Source organism: Pararge aegeria, chromosome 4 (genome assembly GCF_905163445.1).
Source record: "Pararge aegeria chromosome 4, ilParAegt1.1, whole genome shotgun sequence".
In the NCBI taxonomy this organism is placed as follows: domain Eukaryota; kingdom Metazoa; phylum Arthropoda; class Insecta; order Lepidoptera; family Nymphalidae; genus Pararge; species Pararge aegeria.
This window is the reverse complement of record NC_053183.1, coordinates 480,359-503,446: the sequence shown is the minus strand read 5'-3', so window position 1 is coordinate 503,446 and position 23,088 is coordinate 480,359. Positions and strand designations below refer to the sequence as shown.

At 35.5% G+C, this 23,088-nt stretch overlaps 2 protein-coding genes across 2 annotated transcripts in view; both read right to left on the bottom strand.

The window, feature by feature from the left end:
* Positions 1-23,088, bottom strand: part of LOC120637766 (FMRFamide receptor) — a 137,462-nt gene that overhangs the window by 22,041 nt on the left and 92,333 nt on the right. The gene's annotated exons all lie outside the window — the stretch shown is intronic.
* LOC120623453 lies at positions 505-12,756 on the bottom strand. Its single transcript, XM_039889487.1, has 4 exons — positions 12,495-12,756; positions 11,519-12,374; positions 11,037-11,151; positions 505-588 (listed from the first exon to the last, which is right to left on the bottom strand). The coding sequence occupies exons 1-4, from the start codon at positions 12,754-12,756 to the stop codon at positions 505-507; spliced, it is 1,317 nt and encodes a 438-aa protein (XP_039745421.1).

Below are 23,088 nucleotides of genomic sequence, written 5' to 3'. Positions count from 1 at the left end.
TTAAGCCAAACGGCGTATGTAGTAAGTTTATCGGAATTGTCGAAATTGTTGTTTTTTTAAAGATCTATAAAACAGTCTGGGACAAGATACGACTATTTTTTTAAGTCGACTCATTCGCGGACGAAGTCACGCGGGTCCGCTAGTATAAAGTATAATATTTTTAATGAATATTATTTCATAGGTACTTACTATTATTTAAATTTAACTAATAATATATTGAGAATATATTTGCACACTGTCGTTGATAGTAGGTTGTGTAGGAGTGTAATTTTGTTATTGTAAAACAACTCGTTATGACCCACAATTCTAGCAAATAAATTATTATGATTATTATTATAAGAATATATTTTATCAGAAAAAGGTCCAGACAGTTTTTAGTTTGGTTTGTTATGACTTATGCACCATGCAAGGTGATCTCTGCACCTTGTACGCCGTTAAAACAAATGTTAAATAGGATTATTTTTTTGTTAATATTAGGAAAAAGATTCTAGGGCTGTTATTATATTAACTGTCTGGGGGTTTTTCGGGTGGTCGTAGCTTCGGGAAACCAGGCACGAATTTTTGCCACAATGGACATTTTCCGTCCAACTGAAATGCATGATTTGTGTGAAATTGGGTATGAATTTAAAAGGAGTGTATATTGAGTTGGCATATGATAGAAGTGCGTGGAATAAGAAGCAGATGATGCCAGCGAAACCGGTGTACTTATGAGTCCGAGTGCACTGTTGGGACAAGAGCCACACAGTTTCTGCCGACTCTGTACATGAATTGCGTTATAGCCTAGTCACGTTAGCAAAAAAAGTGGGATCAATCTGGGAATTCGATATATTCGATTATACGCCCAACCGTTTTTGAGCAGCGTTCAGCTATTTTCACTGTATAGAGCAAGGTCAAGCGCGAATATCTGTGAAAAATACCTTTTATATAGTTTTCGCCCCCTAAGACTGGACTATTGAGCAATATATACTTCTTCGACTAAATATTCAGTTGGAAAAGTGGACGCTTCTCAAATAAAACTCGTTTAACTTATATTTAATTTATAGTCCTCAGCTTAGTTTAGTTTCCACAGCTTCAATAATAGATGTACGTAAGTTGAACGTTGCAAGAAATCTCATTCGTTAAGCATTCACGTTAACTGTAGTAACTTCATTTTGTGAAGCGCGCTTTCATGAAGGTTGCTTTTATATATTTTCATGAAGTCTTTTACACTTGTCACTTTAATATTATGCTTACTTTGGATACCTATTTGCAAGAATTTAATACCTTTCATCATTAGTCTAATTAACGTCCCACTACAAGGTACCGGTCGAATAATATGGGGCGAAGAATCGCCGCTACATTTTTTTTATGCCAGTAGAATATACATATACAAAAGTCTAAACTCATATAATCACAATATTTAGATGTAAATAAATAAGCGACAATGTATGAAAGCACGTAACAAGACAAAATCTTATTTCGACGACAGTGTATTATATATTCGTGCGATTAAAGCAATTTTCTTTTGTGAAAATGTAATTTGATTGCGTCAGAAACATGGACCCATGGGGTAGGATTGGTGTGAACGAAACGAAAGAAACAAAACGGCTTAGAGACAATTGTAAATGGCATCATCGTCAATGGAATTGAGATAGAGCGGAGCGCTTGGCTTCACGATGGCGTAATTTGTAGCTATTTGTGTGGAAAACGAGTTTTATCGAGTTCTTCCAACCGTGTGGGATGGCAGGCAGTTTTATTGAGGTTACGTTCCAGCTGCTCTTGGTACTATGGTCAGACTAGTGAAGTCTTCTGGGCACAGGCCTCCCCTCTCATAGGAGAGACGAGTGTGGAATCTTTTTGCTGCTCCATGGTTGGTTTATGTACTGTCACGATTATTATTATCACTAATTTCTAAGAGACAGTAACTTTGACCCACTGTTTAACTTACTTTTTCGAAGTATGGAGTATACGTATGTTTATTTCTGAAATGCAGACTTGTATTGAGAGTTGTTTTGTTAGTAAAACTCAATAGCAAACAATGCCATCTCGAGAATTGGTCCTTGTGAATTGTGATCCATAGCCAAACGTGCTTACTTTTACAATTATCAAACTTACAATTTTACAAACTTCAACACATAAACGAGAGAACGTGTTATTAGTGTGTATGTGCGTATGCAAACGTTAATGCTGGACCGATCGGAATGGGATTGTTACATTATACAGGTAGAGAGCCTCAAAGCACTATTTTAGACAGGTTTTAAGTCTCAATGTAAGAGGAGTAGAAATACAAATGAATTAATGATAGGAGTTTAAAATCCATTGCTAGCTTCGTAGTATAAATATAAATACATACATACATACTATGACAATACACACATCGCCGTCTAGCCCCAATATAAGCTCAGCTTGTGTTATGGGTACTAAGGTGACTGAAAAATATTTTATGATTAATATACATAAAGCGGTGATAGCCCAGTGGACAGAGCTCGACTCCACTCTCGCGGAGCCGATTTCGAATCCCAGCAAGCACCATTAGTTTTTTTAAGGTGCGTTTCAAGTTATTCAAATATCACTTGCTTTAACGGTAAAGGAAAACATAGTGAGGAAACCTGCATGTCTGAGAGATCTACAAAATGTTCTCAAATTGGACACTAAACTAGACCAGCGCAATGGACTATGACCTTAACCCCTTCTCATTGTGGGAGGAGACCCGTTATTGGGCCGGTAATGGGTTGACATTATGAATATACATAAATATTTATAATATACAGATAAGCACCCAGGCGCTTAAAACGTTCATGTTCATCACACTAACATTGTCCAGTGAATCGAACCCGCACCCTCAGAAAGCAGGGTTGCTGTCCACTGCGCCAATCGGCCGTCTAATAACTATGGAACGCTTTTCGTAGCTAGCTGAAAAGAGTATTACTAATCAGCTAGCTTTCATCGGATTTTGATGTAAGAAAAATGAGGCAGTCACGTTATCAGGAAAGTAATTTAAATCTGCGTTGCTGTGTGGTGAGTGTGAACATTTTTATTGCCGCGTGCCATTTGCCGCCTTCGTGCCACTATGCTTCTACTTTGTGCCGTGAGTAATAAGTTGTGCCGCACGTACGATCTCTGGTACGGGCTAAGTCTACTGAATAGAACATCTAGCAAGGCCCCTAATGATCATATTAGAAAAAAAAAATGTGCGAGTACTTACATACACGCGTTAGAAGTAATACTTATTTGGCGTAACACAGTTACAATCTTTTCAATCTTACGCCTTATTCTACGTTTGTAGAGAAAACGACACTAACAACAAAGGTATTTAATACATTGAAAGTTTTATTGTAACGCATTATCTAGTTATCTCATTATTGTCGACCAACACTATTTTGAGATTTTGGTACAGTTTCTATAATCTTACGTTTTGTCATTTATATAATCTTACTCAGAATAATCCTCACAGGTATCTATAGTTATAATAAAACTATAACTGGAAGATTTCTGTACATTTAATATATTTTGAAAATTTTGCGCGTTAGGGAAAAATGATGAGACACACCGTCACAAAAAACCGTCACCCTAAAGTTAGCTATAACGTTTGACAGTGTACACTTTCAATTGTCAAAGCGGGCTCACTCCGGTGATTTAATTGATTCAATTGTACAAAAATCTCAAATTTTAATGTTCAGTGAAACTTGGTTGTCCGATAATGAGATTACTAGTACTCCAAATTTAATTATATTTATTATGTCCATTTCTTTAATTATGTAGATTTTCTTTTTTAATAATTAAAATGATCAGGGAGTAGAGTTTAAATTAGTCTAACTATTTATATTTAAATGAACTTTATTTAACTAGATAATGCGTTATAATAAAAATTTTATGTATTAAATACCTTTTTTAGATTTCTGTACATTTAATATATTTTGAAGAAACAGATTTTTATTTATTTTTTGTCTGTCAGTCTGTCTGTCTGTCTGTCCGGGCATCACGTGAAAACTACAGAACGGATTTAAATACAATTTGGCACAGTGTTAGCTGATATCCCTGGTCAACATATAGAATACTTTTATCCCGATAGACAATAAGTTCCTCCGGAAAATGGAATAATTTTTTTTATCAATATTACTTCATATCTCCGTTAAATTTACACCGATTTTATTAACTGTTTTTTTATTTGACAATGAGCTATACTACCAAGCATGTATTGCCTAATTTTAACGAAGATCTGATGAATATTTTCGGAGATCACGGACACAGATAACAGCGAGTCGCAAGGCATATGGGACAACGATCGAATGCATACTTACCATCCTACTAATACTATAAATGCGAAAGTTTGTGAGTATGGAGGTATGGTTGGATGGATGTATGTATGTATGGATCGATGGACATGTTTAAAGTAATCTTTATTACTTAAAAAAAATTAACGGAGGCTAAATGTCTAACTGTTAAAGCACAATAACCGCTTTTTGTTATAATTTGTCAATCAAAACACGGGTACAATCTTAAGATGGTGACGTTCCTATCAGATCTTTATCAAAATAAATAGTTTTATAGTTGAAATTGATTATGTACCTGCAAATTCCTCTTTAAATTATTCAAATTGGACCTATCGTTTAAACGTTACGACGGGTATAGAAATGCTTAAAAATATTTTAATTATATTTGATGCAGACGAAGTTGCCCGGGTCAGCTAGTAAATATATATTTTCTATTTCTATTTCTATTGAATTGGTGGGTATTTTGATATAAATACGACTGCATTATTGATACACTTCAGTCCTACATGGACTCGAACGATGCAAAGATACCTCCGGTTGTCTGAGTCGTTTATCACATGTTTTCACGTATTATTTAAAACATCTTATAAAAATGAACAGTAATAAAGCGTTGTGAATTTGCTAAACTTCCTGCATTTTTCTGTTGCACCAGTTCAGAGAGTCAGCACTACGATAGCGGATATTGCATTCCAAGTTCTCGCCAGTCTTTATAACCGCGATTTGGCAAGTATGCTGACTAGTTAAGTAAAAATATTATGCAGACGACAGAAAGCGACTATAAAGTTTAAACTAATAAAAAATTGAAATAGTTGGAAGTGCCTCACCAGTTTGTAACTAGCACACGAATTAATATTCGAAGACTATCTGTTTCCGCGCGGTATCCAAGTTGTTAATCAGCATTAGTGACGTCATCAAATTCACCCCCACTCCCCGAGTACCACCAGCAGCCAATAATGTTGAATGAAGCGATTGGAGCCGACAAAAGCGGCGTTCAAATTAGCCGCCTTGTAGAAAATGAAGGGAAAATTGGAAAACGAGCTCCGCTGACAGCTTTACATACTTACAAATAGTATTTTTAATCGGCTTCATTAAACGGTAACTTTTTCCGCAATGCTACTCTACATCTCTGCTCAATATTAAATTATTAATAAGTAGAATTATCGTTTTTAAACTAAGATTTTCGTGGTTAATCAACATTTCTTAAATATATTTCAACGGGTACATACCACGATAATATTTTGGATTTGTCGATATTTTGACCCAGTTGCATGGATCGTGGCCACGATGGGACTGTGAATGTGAATGTGGTACCATGCGCAGCGGTAGCTCATAAATATGAATTATCACATAAAACATTTAGCCAACAATGGCATTATCGCGACAATAGCAACTAATTTGTATACAGTGTCACTGAGTCGTATCGCTTGCAGCACCCGCTGGCAAACTGGCAACCATTGTGGCTGCTAAATCTGCTATCGCGGCGCACCAGTGGCGGTTGTTTAACTAAGCTCAGTCACGTGTTATGGATATTTTGAATATAAATTCATTTAATAATATTGGTTACTAGCTGCTGTTGCCCGCGTTTATTATGGGTTTCCACAAATATTCACGGAAACTAACATCCTAGCCGGCGCTTATCGGAATAATCCGCTTTCCGAACCGTCACTACAAACAGACATACTTGACGTTTCAAAAGTGCTTATAAAGTAGGCCTACTTGAAAAAATGAATTTTGAATCTTGAAACCGTTTTTTTGCAGGGATAATAAATAAAATAAATATACTACGACAGTACACAAGTCACCATCTAGCCCCGTAGGCGTAGCTTGTGTAAGGGGTAAAATGAGTGATGAATACATACATGTAAGCACCCAGACACTGAAACTATTGATGTTCATTTTCTAGTTGTGGAAATTCAACCCACGGCCTTGTACTCAGAAAGGCTCGCAGGCTCGTTTGATAAAAAGTAACCTGTCCCTCCTTTAAACTAACTCAATGCAAAATTAAGTTGATCTGATGCTTAGTTACGGCGTTAAGAATTCTTTCATTCCCAATAAAAACATAAAGCAAACGTTATTGGATTTAAAGTATGTTTTAAATATTCTATGAGATTGTTTTCAAAGTCATCTTCAGAAACATTAGTTCTGTTCTATGCAATAGGGAGCTGTGTTTTAAATGCGGAAAAAAAGAGAAGTGCGGCGTCAAAATAAACCAAGAGCAAACTCATTAAGCAACGCAGTACGGCGACAAAGCAATGCTGTAACCGAGGAAAAACAATCTTTATTTGACCAACACTGGATATTGCAGCAGTATGCAGCTTTGATCAAACTACTCGTTAACTTGGAATTGGTTTTTGGCTCTATTTTTAGCGTTCCAAAACTGATAACGGTAAAACTGAACCAAACCAATTATTTTTAGGACTACCTCTTACCATGGTAATAGTATAACTTTATCAGTAAAGGTACCAAATGAACACGTAAACTGTATACAAGTCATTGGTCTATTATTTGTGTGAAAAGATATCCAGCATGGAGCTCTTCTTTAAGCACGGGTCTTCTCTCAAAATTAGAAAAGCTTAAGCGGTAGTTCACCGCGCTCGCAACGCAACGTGGATTGGTAGACTTCATACACCTTTGACATCTTTATGCACAGAGGCATGATTTTCTTAAGATATTTTTCTTTCACAGTAAAAGCCAGGAATGTTTTTAATTGCTTAACTTAAAAACGCACATAACTCCGTAAAGTCAGAGGTGCATGCTGGGGTTCGAACTCGGTCCCCGAAAGGGAAGCCGAAGGTCTAACCATTAGGCTACTACCGCTTTGATTTATCATCGCGATATAAAAGAATCGCGAACAAAACTATAAAGAAAAGTTAGGTCTAGGCCTATATGAAATGAGAGGAATCAATTTGAATAATTTCATTAACTTCTTAAGCCGCGTAACTTGGTAACTCAAGCACTACGTTAGCACTGCACCTTTCTCTAGACTTTGTAACTGTAACTTGATCTACTTTAAATAGGTACGTATGGTTGCCAGACTTCAGGCCTAGAACATGAGCTGCCAGCGAGTGACGAAATTCGATAACGACGAGTGATCTCACAAAGAGAATGTGAGTTAGTGCGGTAAGTTCATAACACGATCCTAATTGATACAAAAGTTTTCAGTGAGAACGTTGGGGTAGACTCGTTAGCGAATAAGTAAGTATTGTTCATGAGATTGTAACATCGATTACTCGATAGCAAGAAGCTAACAGTTTGATTGTTAAAGTGATTGAGTGAGTGACATTAAGGTATGAGTAGATTTTTTTTTTTTTTTTTAATCTTTATTTAAAGAGCTTTGTCGTCAATGCGACTATGCCGCTCTGTTAAAGCCACTAATTATATTTAGCTTACCGCTACATTATATAAATCAATTAAGTTTTTTGATAATTTGGATGATATGTTTCCTAAAACTATATTTATACCGCCAATAGATTGGTATATACAATTTGTATTAAAAATGGAACGTCTCATGGACTCATTCCGAACACATTCCATCAAAATATGGAACACGTCTTCCACCACACCACATTCTGTGCAGTTGGGTGTTGGAGCCTTACCCATTAAATAGGCAAATTTATTAAATGGAATGTGTCCGGATCGAAGTCGTAACAAAACTACAGTGTCCCTCCTATTCATTGAAGTGTCTCGAATCCAAGGAGTCATCAAAGGCTCAGCTTGTATGGTCTTGTACCAGATACCTTTTTCTTTTGATCTCTTGTCAAAGAACTCTTTCCATAACTCGCAGCACATTTTTTTGACCAGATGTAAGCAATCCGTGTAAAACGGCAATACCGATATCTCAACTCCCTCAGAAGTTGCTTCTCTTGCCATTCGGTCAACGATTGTATTACCCATTATATTAACATGTGAAGGAATCCATTGTAAAACTACTTTTTTAGATTGTTTATTTAAATCATGGATGATATTCAAAATTGTATAAGCTACGGGTGTACTTCTAGTATTAGATGTACATCGAGCTATATGTTGGAGCGCACTTCTGGAATCTGAAAATATAACAAATTTATCCCTATCGATTGACGAAATATACGATAAACCTTCCAGAATTGCTAAAAGTTCTACATACATAATACAAACATTATCATCAATTTTGAACTTTAAATATTTTAATGTTTGATAATCTAAAAAGGCTGCACCAGAGAAATTTTCCTCTTTAGCACCGTCTGTAAATATTTGGTAAAATCCATTGTAATGTTCATCAATATACCTATCACACACATTTTTTAAATAACGTTCATCATACTGTTTTTTGGCTTTATTAATACTACTGATATTTACTTTAATAGCTTCCTTTAAATTAACACTGCTAACCCACGTTTTTAGTGCAAATAATTCAATTTGGTCACTTCGGTGAATTTTAATATCTTTAAGCTTATCATGTATTTCCGTTAATAGTGGTTTCTTTTTTCTTTTCCATGAACTTAGATTATTAGATGATATTAATTCATTTAGTAAATTTATTATGGTACTGTTTTTGAGTGACATTGACTTGAGCCAAAATTTACCAGCCAGGTAATATCTGCGAATCTTTAAAGGTTGCAAACACAAATCTGATTCCATAACATGCGTGGGAGTTGATTTAATATATCCACCTATTGTACGTAAGGCTTGATTTTGCATCCTATCTAATTTTATAAGATGAGAATCACTACTGTCACCAAAAATAAAGCTAGCATAATCCATACGGCTACGTATAATAGATAAGTAAATTTGTCTTAGAAGTTTTGGGTGTATTCCCCAGCCTGATCCAGTCAAAATTTTAAATATGTTTAAGAATTTACTTGTTTTGTCACATGTCTCATTCACGTGTTTTCCCCACCTGAGGGACCTATCAAGCCATAGCCCCAAATATCTTACGTTTTCTACTACTTCTAATGTTCTTTCATTTACCACTACATTAACTCCTTGCCTACAAGGACCTTTTTTAAAAACACATACTTTGCTCTTAGTCGTAGATATATCTAATCCAATTTGGCTAACTAAATTCACGAATATATTAACCGCACTTTGTAATTGATTAACAGCTTCATCAATACTGTTTTTGGTAGTATACAACACAAAATCATCTGCGTATTGTGATATATAAACATTATTTATGACTTTACAAATATTTATAGTGGCTACATTAAAAAGCAAAGGGGACATCGGATCTCCTTGTGATATACCCTTACCGGTTTGGCGAGTTATACTTATATCATTCACATTTATTTTCAGATACCTTTCAGATAAAAAGTTCCAAATATAGTTACAAATTATTGAACCCACTCCCAGGCTGTCCAAAGCATTAAGTAGGCTGTAAATGTCAATGTTATTATACGCATTGTCTATGTCCATAAAACATCCTAATGTTATACAATTTTTACAAAATCCTGTTTGAATTCTAGATACTAAAATACTAAGACTATCCAAGGAAGATTGTGATTTACGAAACCCTACAGTATTTGAAGAAAAGCAGCAATTTTTCTCGAGATACCATTCAATCCTTTTAGTAATAGCAGAGTGAAAAATTTTACAAATGCATGATATCAAAGATATGGGGCGCACATCTGTACTATTTTGTGTACTACGACCAGGTTTAGGTATGGGAATAATTGATATATCCCGCCATTGCTTAGGCACTATACCCGATACTAATATTCTATTAAACAAATTTAGTAATACTAATTTGGCTGTTAAAGGTAAGTGCTTAATCATAGAATATGAGATGGAATTATATCCTGGTGAAGTATCCTTAGATTTAATACAAGATTCTAACTCATGTAATGTAATTAACCCTTCCAATGTCTGATTAAAAGAATAAAATGATGGTCGTTCACGATTAGCATAATCGGGGCATAGACTTTTTAATAGACTATTTGCAGTAACCTCATTTATATGTGTTCTAGGTAATTTGTACCCTTTTAGCCACTTCATCCGATACCACATTTCAGTTGCTGAGCAAACCTCATTTAATGTCGAACAGAATCGGTGCCATGATTCATTTTGCGCCTTCCTCAGAAGTCTTTGAGCTAGTCTGATTTTTTCATTCAGGAGTTCCAAATTACGTGGTATTGGATTACGCCGGAAATTTTTAAGAGCTATTCGACGAATGGCTACTGCCCTTGATAGTTCAGGGGTCCAATAAGACTTGGGAACAAACTTGCTTTTCGGGTTGGTGCATATTTTGATAATTGGGATAAATGCGTCGGCTGCTTCATTTATAAGAGATAAAAAATGGTCATAATCCTCCTGAATATTATGTGTAAAATCAAAATTTGAAAATATTGTTTCTAAATAAGAGGTGAACCTATTCCAGTCGGCTTTCTTGAAATTTCGTTTTTTAATAATATTTATATCAAAATGTAAAGCAGTACTCAGTTTAATCATAAGATGATCACTACCTAGTGTCTCATTAGTAACTGACCAATCAAAACTCAAACAAATATCAGAAGAAGCAAAAGATAGGTCCAGTGCCGATTCCCTTAATTCATTATCTACCAATTGTAGCCTCGTAATACTACCATTGTTTAAAAGGACAAAATTACTTTGTAACATGGAATTATAAATTTGGGTGCCTCTGTTATCAGTTTTATTAGACCAACTAACATGATGCCCGTTAAAATCTCCTAATAATAATGTTTTCCTTCCAGCTATCGACAGTAACTCTTCCCAATCATTTTGAGTCGTTGTTACATCGCTTGGACAATAGATCGAATATATATTATTAATGTGTTCGCAGTTTGTTACTTTAATGCCAATAACTTCCATTCCACTATTCACCCCTGTTACTGATTGTCTGTGCGCGCAAATTGGTTTGTGTGTTAAAATAGCAACTCCACCATAACTGTCATCCCTATCGAGTCTGAAAATATTATAATCACATACTTTAATAAAGTCATCTGGTTCAAGCCATGTTTCACTTAAAACAGCTATGTGAACTTTTTCTTTAATTAAAACTTGTTCGAAACACTTCAATTTTGGTTTTAAACTTCTACAGTTCCATTGAAAGATATTTAATTTCACAGTTTTACTTATTGCTGGTGTATTATCCATTGCCAAAAATATTTTTAAAAATACTCTTAACTATAGGGAAACCTGAACAATAATTAACAACAACTAAAGTGCTCCACTCTATAAAAGTTTTAACTATGTGCCTAAACTTAGACGTAAAATTAAGGTTATTATTAAATATAATGTTTTTTATCTTATTCAATAATTCCCCTACTAACGATTTAAACTCCTGTCTCCGATTCTCTTCTTCTCCTTCCTTGCCTTCTTTTTCTTCAATACCTTCAGAGTCTGATGAACATTCTATATCTGCATGTACATTTTCAGCTATCAGAACACGCTTTTTCTTTTTCTTTTTTTTCTGTTTTGTACTTGATTCTGCATTCGCCTTGCAAGGTTCCTGTTCTTGATGAATATTATCATCATAATACGAGAATGCGTCTGGTTCATTTACAGGAGCGTATACACGTTGTTTTGTAAGTGATTCGTTATAGCTTTCTAAAGGGGGAGGAGAAGATGGGACGAACATACTCATTGCTTTTCTGTATGAGCAGTTAAATTCTGACATAATTTCTCGTATCTTCTTTTCCTTTTTATAAACACTGCAATCTTTATCCAATGCCATATGAGTACCGGAGCAGTTGGAACACAGATATGAAGTTGTCTCACAATTAGCATGGTTCTTGGTACATTTCGGGCATACTATTTTGTTAGACGGGCAAAATTTATTTAAGTGCCCAAATCGCCAACATCGAGAACATTGAGTGACGGGAAATATGTATTTCTCAACTTTAATTCTTAAATCTAGTAGGTAAACATATCTCGGTAAACTGGGGCCCTTAAACCCAACCTTCACAGTATCGCTCGGCACCCAAATATCCCCATCTCGACGGTTGAGACGTTTCACTGAGACTATTTCAATGTCACACTTAATGTTCTTAAAAATCTCTTCCTCGGTAAGTTCATTCTCAATATTCTTTACTATGCCATATGAAAGACCTACTTCCCAGGTCTTCTGGCATCTCCATTCCAATTCAGAAAATGCTTTACATGCTAAAAAAATTTCAGCATTCGATTCTGTATCAAAACTTAGATGAATTTTATAGTGATTCAAATATTTTACTCTCAAAATACCTAAAATATTATGTTCCCGAAATAATTTCGCCAAGGCAAATTGTTTTGGTATAACTTGCTTACCCGTAACACAAATAAGGATTAAATCTTCCTGTGGATTTTCAGTTATCCTAACTTTTTTCTTCGCAGTTCTATTAACTTGTGTCCACTCCTCGCCATTATCAGCCTCCCAATTTCGTTTTCTCCGCATTTCCGTGGTATCCATATCTTCCTCATACGCATTTGTTTCGTCCTCCATTGTTATTTCATCAACAAATATATCATTCTTCGTGCTGTGGTTCATAAAAGTTGGGACATTCGTGTACAAATGTGAGCCTTCAGCCATTGTCAATACGACCCAACATAACTATTACAAACAAAACACAGAAAAAGCGATAAGGTGCGCTCGTAATAACCGGTTCTCGCGTAGCGATCACACACGCCTACTTCGCGCCGCTTGTAGGTTGCAACTGAAGGTATGAGTAGATAATGTAATATTTTAATTATTTTTAAGTATGTATACGTATTAGGCATAAAATGACTGAAATCTGATATTCAACTATTTGAACCTCCAACAAGATGATTAAAAGTACGAGTACTAATGTTAGCGCAAGCTGTATTGCAGGTTGTTGAGCCTCATTACTCCTGATTTTCTTATAAGTATTACTCGTAAGTAAGCAAAATTCCAAGATATATTTTGAAAATTAAGATTAATTTGCTATACTCCGCGAAAGGAGAATCTGTATTGTGTAATTTATAATTTCTCATATCCTTACACTCAGTACGCATAGAGCGGACCTTAGTACTAAGAGCACGGGTCTCCTCCCACAATGAGAAGGGGTTAAGGCCGTAGTCCACCACGCTGGCCCAGAGAAAATTATGTAGAACTCTCAGGCAAGCATTTCCTCCGATGTTTTCCTTCACCGTCGAAGCAAGTGATACTTATAACTACTTCAAACGCACATAGCTTGAAAAGTTAGAGCTGCGTGCTGGGATTGTAACTCGGCCCCCCCGAAAGTAAAGTCGAGTTCCAACCCCCTGCGCTATCACTAATGTGTAATAATAATCGGTATAAACGCCAACCTGCGTTAGAGCTGCGTAGTGGGTCTGTGTTCTAAAACCCGGTCCTACGATAGAGAAGATCTGTGTTCAGTTGTAGGACGTTAAAAGGCCAGTAATGATGAGTCCTCACTCATATTATAAATGCGAAAGAGTGTTTGTTTGTTTGTAAGTCACGCCAACCAACCTGAGGGCAACATATAGGATTATTGTACACAGCGAAAATAGTCGAGTTATAAGTCGAGTCGAGTCGAGTAATTAAAATAATAATCTATCTTACCGGAAATATTTTAATTACATTTGCTTAATGTAACATCGTTTGGTGTCAGTAAATGTCGCTGAGGGAACGTGGACAGCACCTGACTCTGGTGTTTGCACAGGCCAAAAGCTCGCGGTGAAAGTGATCACAGTTCGTCTCAACCTCAAAGGCTTATTGTAAAACTTAATTGAATCTCAATATTTACAATTCCAGTGAGTCGAGCCACCGTGGGGTTTGAACAGCGACTGAGAGAGGACGGGATAATTCAATTGTGTAGTGCGTGTGTTTGATTGTACACAAACATTGTACTGCTAAAGCTAAATGTCTACATTTAGCTTTAGCAGTACAATGTTTGTGCTCTTAGTGCAATCTTAGCTTATACATGTGTTAAGCGGTGCAGCAAAGGATGCGTAGGATATCCGACACTAAGGACTTTTTATTCATAGCTTAGATGAGCTTAATATCCCGGTTAAACATGTGTGCGATGAAACATTGTATTTCTATAAAGAGTTTTTTTTAATACCACTACAAGTTAGTTCTTGACTGATATTAGGGATGTGTTATTATAAGTCAAAACAGAATTTAATCGCTAGCGAACACGTTAATCTGAGGTTGTTATTGTGCTCGCTAGCAAGTCTCGATTAATAATGAATATATAAATAAACAAGAATATTATAAATATAATAATAAATATATATTAATATTAAATATTCAAGATTATGATGGTGATATATTATATTTTTATCGCTTACTCTAGGCGTAGTGTAAGTGTGTGCGTGTTTGAGTGTGTGTTCGTGTGTGTGTGTACGTGTGTATGACTGAGTGTATATGTAAGCATGCTATTGTTGTCAATTGTGTATAATGTGTATAATCAAAATAAATAATAAATAAATAATTAATATACTACGACACTACACACATTGCAATCTAGCCCCAAAAATTATCGTTGCTTGTGTTATGGCTACAGAGATAGCTGATGAATTTTTTTTAATATATATAATATACAGATAAACGCCCAGACACTAAAATACATTAATGTACATCACACAAACATTTTCCAGTTGTGGGAATCGAAACCATCGCCTTGGACTCAGAAAGAAGGGACGCTGCCCACTGCGCCAATCGGCTGTCAAATGGCCTATGTAGCGGGTCCTTTACTTTTATACTACTATATCCCAGTCCAATAAAGGACATAAAATATTAAAGGCTCTAGACAGATACGTCTTTATAAGTGGATGTAATTATTTTAGAAAACGTTTTGTCCAAATTCCTCAGCCTGCGTAATGGGTTTTTTTAAAGATAGGCATTGAGTGATATAAGAATAATTTAATGTAATACGACTATTTAATTATTTTGTAAATATTGAAATGATATAATGATAAGGAATTGCTTTTAATGTCTAGCTCTGGCTTGTGGCTTTGTTAGCGGACAATTTCTGATAAGTGAAAACTACCCATTCCAAATTTTTCCCCTTAAAAAGCACCCTTATAAAGACAGGATTTTGAACATTTACCTAACTTCAAATTTCAATTTCACTTTGAAACATTCCACTCACGTTTGTGGTGGTGTGGAGTGGATTACGCTATTCAAATTGCTATTCAAAATTTGTTTTAAGTATTGCTAGTTTATAAGCACTTTTGAAACGTAAAGTTACCGAAACGAAAAGTAGCCTACGCAGTGTAAACTCCCTTTATTATCCTACACTATCCTATGGCCTGTGGAAATTGTCTCAGTTATCTCAAGACAAATAAAGAGCCAGAAAGACAGACAAAACATATAAGTTTTTGTGCTATGGATACTATAGTCGTAGTATACTAATATATACTTGTTTTTACTTCAGAATCATTAATGCATCACAAAAATTGCGAATAAGCCCTCAACTTTCACCAGTTCTCTGAGCCGTGTGACCACAGCACTTAAACTTCGCTGAGGTTTGTCGGTAACATGGTTTTTCTACGGATCTCGAGCAAAGCTCTCTCTATTGACCAATGAGTGACTTATTATCGAAAGTCGGTTATGAAAAAATCCGAAGTTATCCTCTGCCCAGGTCGGCAAAATAAAACTTAAATTGTTTTGGATTTGCCATGAAATGATAACCTGGGTATTTATCCCACCTCGGCACCTTATTTCAAAACTTCTTAATAACTACGAGCGAAACAAATTTAATTACAAATATACAAACACATTTTTATCGAGTGTATAACTCGAAAAGACACCCTATGACTTATATTATTTACAAAACTGTATCCTAAATATACTCGTAGTTCAACGGGTACGGGTACGGGTTCAACGATAATATTTTGGATTTGTCGATATTTCGACTTGTTGAACTATATTTAAGAAATGTTAAATAACCACAAAAATCTATAGTATCTATATAATTCTATCGTAAACATCAAAACCATGATTGAACAGTCAATATTGAGTTTATTTTTAAAATACCCTCTGAAACGAAAGCTCTGTTTCACGCCCACTCTGTTACACCACCGCAACATCCGGTGCCGCCGCAATACATATGTAACACCCAGAACCGACAGAGGAACATGCATTCTAACCAATATGATAGCCAAAGTCATTATCCCTCCTTAGTCACGTAAAATAGGCAATTACAGAAGCAGCGGCATTTTGTTATTTCGTCGAGCAACAAGGTTTTAGCTTTAAAACCACTTCTCATCAAGGTGCTTTTTCACGTTCAAATTACATCGTGTATTTTCTAACTTAACATTTTTTTCAAAAGTTAATTTTAATACAAGATAAAGGTCGTTTACATCCAATTAATTTAGAAATGAATTGTTAAACGTAGTAAAATAAATAAGTATTTTAGTAATGAATGAAGGAAAGTTTGCAGACCAATTTTTGAAGAAGCGAAGTTACCATGACAATGTATTTCAGTATTCCTCTTACAAAAACATTATATTTTGGTTTATTACAAGAATACCAGAATGAGTTCAACGACACGCCAACATACGGTTCGTCTGAGCACAAGGAGTTCTCAATCAGCCTTCTAGACGTAAGACCGAGTTCCAAAAAAGGATGTTATCATTGCGACGCGCGTTAGTAATTATTTATTAATTTGCTATGCTAAATCTAAACAGATATCAAAAAGTCTAACATTAAACTTTGAATTCGGCCATCTCGGGCACCTGTAAATGACTGAATTTGAATAAGGTAAAGAGATTTCATAAATATTTTTGGAGAAGTCCTATTATTCATTTTCAATATCTCTTCTACATCCATTAATTTAATTCAATTGATCTTGTTTTTTAGTTTACTTTCAGTATATAATATTTTTTTTCTATTATTAGTGTCGTTTTCTCTACAAACGTAGAATAAGGCGTAAGATAAAATTTTTGAATAGATTTTTATCTTGTTACGCCAAAGAAGTATAAATTCTAACACGTTTTCATAAGTATATACACGTTATTTTTAATTTATTTTTAATCTGTCTGTCAGATCTTAACAACCTCTCAATTCAGTTCCATAATTTTATGCTTATATAATCCATTGCAGATAACTTTTTGGTGGAAATGTCGGTATCGAGTGGAAGTTGGGGTGCGGTGGGCCGGGGGGGGCTCCACCGGTTTCAGTAAATTGTCGGCTCAGTTTAATTGATAGCAGCGGATAATTAGATTCGAGGCGGACTCTCAATTTTGGGCTATATTGGGGCGTTGGGTTGTCTATATTACAACGAAGTGTTTGCTTTAAATACCAACGAGTTCCAATACTAGAGGTTCTAGAACTTGGGCCTTAATAGACGTTTACAAGCTCAATTAATCGTGAAAGGTATGCTGACTGGCAGTGATTCATTTACATTGATTTGAATTGCTTTTACTGTTCGTTACATACGCTATGGAGTGGCGAATCAATTAAAACATAGCGAGCACGTAGTACTAATATAGTTAACAAAAAAAAATGTATTAAATAAAATATTTCGCTCTTTTAGATACTTAATATCGTGCCTGGTGCGTTTCTCCCTACAAATGTTGTTACTCAGCCCAAAATGTGCCGATATATCTCCTTATTATCTTCATACATTTATGATTTCTTTTAAAAGTTATCACCTTCTAAACGAATTATATTACATGTTTTATTGGAAAAGTAAGTTTTACAACATTATCACTTAAGTACTTAAGCCAGTTACAATTTCAAAGACCAGAGTGTAGTTTCGATGTTCGTAATTACTATATTACGAAAAGCAGATGTGCGTACTCGTCGTTCCGAAAGTTATTTGTCCTTTACGTAAAGGTACAAACTAAGACATGTACCTTTTAAAGTCACTATTAAAAAAAATATACATAATGATATAGATAATTAAATAATGATTTGAATGATACTCAATAAAGGAATAAAAAATTAAGTTTCCAATAATATGCGGAATAAGAATTATATATATACAAAATTACACGTATTTTAGTTACGGATACAGCTAGCCTTAGTTTACCACATTTTTCCACTTATAAGTAGTCACAGCATGCAATTGTTAATATTTACGATAACTTAATTTAATAAAAGAAACTGAATGAAAAAAGAATACAAATAAAAGAAAAATTTGTAGCTTATGTATATGTATGCAGTCAGAAAACAATATGAATACGTAATGACTGAACCAATAATGTCTAGAACTCTCACGAGGTAGTAAGTCACTTAGAAATTGAATACATTATTATGTAAATGAAACAATATTATTTGAATACGAAATGGGAAAATTAATCATTTCAGAACTTTGTACTGCTATCAATGATTATAGCAGTAAGCAGTAGGTACAAAGTTCTGAGATGCCGGGAAGATCAAAAGGTGTTATTCCTAGGCGTGGCTATGTGTCCAGCTAACATATATGTGTCCAAGAAAGTGTTGAGGGAGACCTATTAAGCGAAGCCCTTCCATGAGTGTACGAGAACGGTTGCTGTCTAAGGAGACTTGCGACGGCTAAAGTGATAGGCAAAACCGACAGAGAAGGGAAAACTAGGAAAAGACTAATTGATAAGGCTGAATCAATAATTCGATTAAAGAGAGCCATTCTTTTATTCGATTTTAACTCCAACGAAACTGCACGAATGCCTTTTGCAGTATGTGTAGGATAGATAGCACGAGTTATGCAGTCGTTCAATTATTCTGTCTAAACCAAATCACAGACAGGTACTATTAAGACATAGTATGAAACAAACTGAGAGTGTGACTTTAAGGAAATAATGGTCAATATTTTCAATAAAAGAGTTGAAACTCATTGGGGTAATTTACCCTTCCCCAGACTCCCCACAGCTACGCCGATGTGTACACACTATGAGTATGCGTTGTATTGTATTGTTGCTGCAGACGGGAGAGGCTATCAAGATGCAAATAATCTGCTAATGGCTTCCGCACGTACTTGGTAAACATTGCAACGTGATGGACTTCGGATATGTTGTTCGTTCACAAATATGTTTGGACGTCGTTAAGGCTTTTGTGTGTTTTAATCAATAATGAGAATAGTAGACGATCCAACTTGTCCAGAGTGCAGTGAGGTGAAAAACCAGTTTGCACTTCATAGTTGATTGCCCCATGTACGCGTTGGTAAGGTGGGCACTACAAGGTAAGAATAGAATAAGTGAAGAAAACCTAGCAAACCTCTCTATAGGGGATATCGTGAGGTTCACAAAGAAACTGGTAGGTTTCAGGGGGGGACACCAGTAAACCTGTGTCTTAAACATGGGAATAGGGTGGAATAGTCCTTACAGAGGACTGATCGCCCGTCTGGCAATGGCAGGCGTCCCCTCATCAAATATATATAAATAAATAAAGGGTTTTAATGATGCCCGATTAAAATTAAGCTTAATTTGCAATAATCGGCGAAAATTGATTTCATGAGAAAACCATTCAGGTTGAGATCCACAGAGTGGGTGGAATAAAGGCGACTCATGAGGCGAAATTTTCTGTGCACTGTAAAGTCAACATCTGAGGATACTCCGGTGTGGGAGTGAAACGTGGCAGGGTACAACTAGTCTAATATAAATTAATTAGTTTATCTAAACTTGTATCTACCCTGAATTTCCCAGGTCTCCAGAACATGCCGAAGAGCAATTATTATTGTCCAATAACGACATACCTCATGCTATATTTAGATTACGTCACGATTGTCACTTCATCTTGCAATCTCGGTGCCGCTCTCAAGGACGCAATATCTCGTTAAAACCGACTGCGACAATATCGCCGGAGTACCCAATGCACCGATGATGGATTGCTTCCTCCAGTTAGATGTGACTTTGCTTTCCTAAAATAGACTTTGCCACCTTCTCATAACTCTCAAAATCCTTAAGGGATGATTTCAGTATAATTTCTCTTTTTACTCAAGACTTAACTAATGAGACGAGGTTCACACAATTATCTTCCACTTTTTGACTAATTAATGAACTTAGCAAGAGAATTCCATCATGTTTTAAATTGGAATAAAAGACTATAAATATAGTTGGGAAATAAATTTTTCAGGTTTAGAGTATTATACTAGTGTGGTACGTTGCTTACACTCGAGACTCGAAAATCTGATGTGTTACGAAAGATTAGTTCGCCTATCGTACTGAGGATTAAAGCTTCACTCAATATTTTCCAAATGGACTCTAGCCGTAAATCCAAACCGCTTTTGCTGTGTCCACACGGCGTGGCTGGGAGGTCGTCCTAACTTTGGAAACATAAATATTTGCGAGATACGAGACAAAATTTGTATTGGAGTGAGCTTCACCGCGCTTCCTGATTTATTGTGTTTCATCAAAAAGTTGTGTTTGCGACATGATGTTGTAATGGGTGGTAGGACCTTCATACATCAGGTTATACCTATGTGAAGGTTTAAGAAAAGACTTACAAAAACTTTGAACTCTGTGGATATTATAGCAAAGCTATGTCTAGAGTGAACGTTTAAAATGTATAAATAAACATTTAAGATCTACTTAATCCCTATCCCTACTATCCCTATCCCTATCCCTATCCCTATCCCTATCCCTACTAATATTATAAATGTCAATGTAAGTTTGTTTGTTACGCTTTCACGCAAAAATTACTTAACTGATCCTCATGAAACTTTGTACACATATTCTTGGAAGTGTTAGAAGTGATATAGGATACTTTTTATCCCGACATTAAGCTCGGTTCCTTTGGGAGAGGGGATAAAAGTATTTGACGATTTTACACCTTAACTCTGACCAATTATAATCGACTGAAATAATTATTTTCATACTATTGTAAGGTTATAATATGTGTTTAATTTTGCCCAAACTTTGTGTAGATTTGATGAATGTAGTTGGAAATAGAGGACAGAACTCCTTAGCGGACAGCAGCAAATCCCTCATTTAAGGCTTAGCGATACTGAATACTTTAAATTTTATTAGAACTGCAACTAAATTGAATGCCACATCAAAAAACAAAACGCAGACGAAGTCGCGGGCAATAGCTAGTACCTTATAACTGCTAAACTGTAATGACATATCAATCAAAAACTATGTAAGTAAATAAATAATTGTATGCTTGACTCAAGACGGCACCTAGTTGGATGAACCCCGTCAATTTACTCTATGACCGCACTTGGGAAGACCAAACTTAACCCTTTACTTCCCTCCGTGCCTCGGATAGCACTTAAAGTCACCATCGCAGCGCGCCCAAGTCTAATGTCACTGAGAACTAATAATAATCAACTGAAATCTTATTTAAGTAAAATATTAGGCACGTAGGCACGTCTCCCTTTTGTTTCTCCAAAAATAGCTTTCAGATATTCGCATCAAGATAATAATTTGCGGTTTAGCAAATAGGAGTAAACGTGAGAGATGCTAAATCTTTAGCAACATCAAAGTCGTCCCGTTAGACATTTTAACTAATTAACGTAATTACTTTATTGAAACAGAATACTCTTAGATTTGTTTAAAGAGTCACCTCAGTAACAAAATAAATGGTTTGTTTATGTTGAACTCACAGGTTACATGTGCGATATGCTCCATCGCATAAGGTTCCCTCAATGAACTTTATCTTGGTTCGTTATTTTATTGTCTTATTTGTTATTCTTATTTCTTATATGTTAAGTAAGTGTCTTGGAATAAACAAATAAATAAATAAAAATAAATATACTACGATAATGCACACATCGCAATCTAGCCCTAAAATAAGCGTAGCTCGTGTTATGGGTACTGAGATGACTAATGAATATTTTTATGAATAATTTAATTGACGGCCGAGTGGTTCAGTGGGCAGCGACCCTGCTTTCTGAGTCCAAGGCTGTGGGTTCGAATCCCACAACTGGAAAATGTTTGTGTGATGAACATGAATGTTTTTCAGTGTCTGGGTGTTTATCTGTATATTATAAGTATTTATGTGTATTATATTCATAAAAAAAATATTCATCAGCTATCTCAGTACCCATAACACAAGCTTACTTTGGGGCTAGGTGGCGATGTGTGTATTGTTGTAGTTTATTTATTATTTATTTATTTATTAATATACAGATAAACACCTAGACACTGAAAAATATTCATGCTCACCACACCAACACATATTCCAGTTGCGGGAATCGAACCCAATATAACAGTTTTGTAGTCAATTCAAATAGCTGCAATCATTGTCAGTAGGGTGGTAACTAGACACGGCCGAAGCCTCCCACCAGGCAAAAGTTAGTCAGTTGATTTGATTTGATTTAAATTCATTCGATAAATATATAGATATACTAGCGTACCCAGCCCGCTGTCCGGGCTAGATTTTGCTTTATTTTATTTAACCAATAAACTTACGTCATTAAATTTTTAATTTAAGTCTCATATATATTAAATCATTTATTTCTCTCCGTATTCATTCTCTTCTATTCAATTTCTCGAGCGGGTGAAGATCATTATCTACACCCATGTACACCCAACAATAGAATATCATCATAGTAAATAAAAGCTGTATTTGACACTTTGACAGTTTAAAAATAGGAGTGCCCCGATCGTCACCAAACTTTACAGGATTACTCGCCAGGTCTATCCGGAGATTCCCTGAAAGTTTCATTGAAATCGGTCCAGCCGTTTCGGAGCCTATACGGAACATACCCACACACTTTCTCTTTTAAATATATATATATAGATAGATAGATAGATAGATAGAAGATAGATATATAAAGACTTCTATTTGGTCTCGCCGCAACTGCCTTATTGTGCCTTTGCGGGTATTTATGAAATGTATCGGATTAATCATGCCAACTACTTTTTATTTAAATGCTCAACAAAGAATGTAATGTTGTCAGGGTTCATGTATGTTTGTATGTTTGTGAGTTGGTTGTTCGATCGCAACAGATTCAGCATCCGCAGCCTATTAAATACCCACTGCTGGTCATAGGCCTCGCCCCTCATAGACCCACCACGCTGCTCCAAT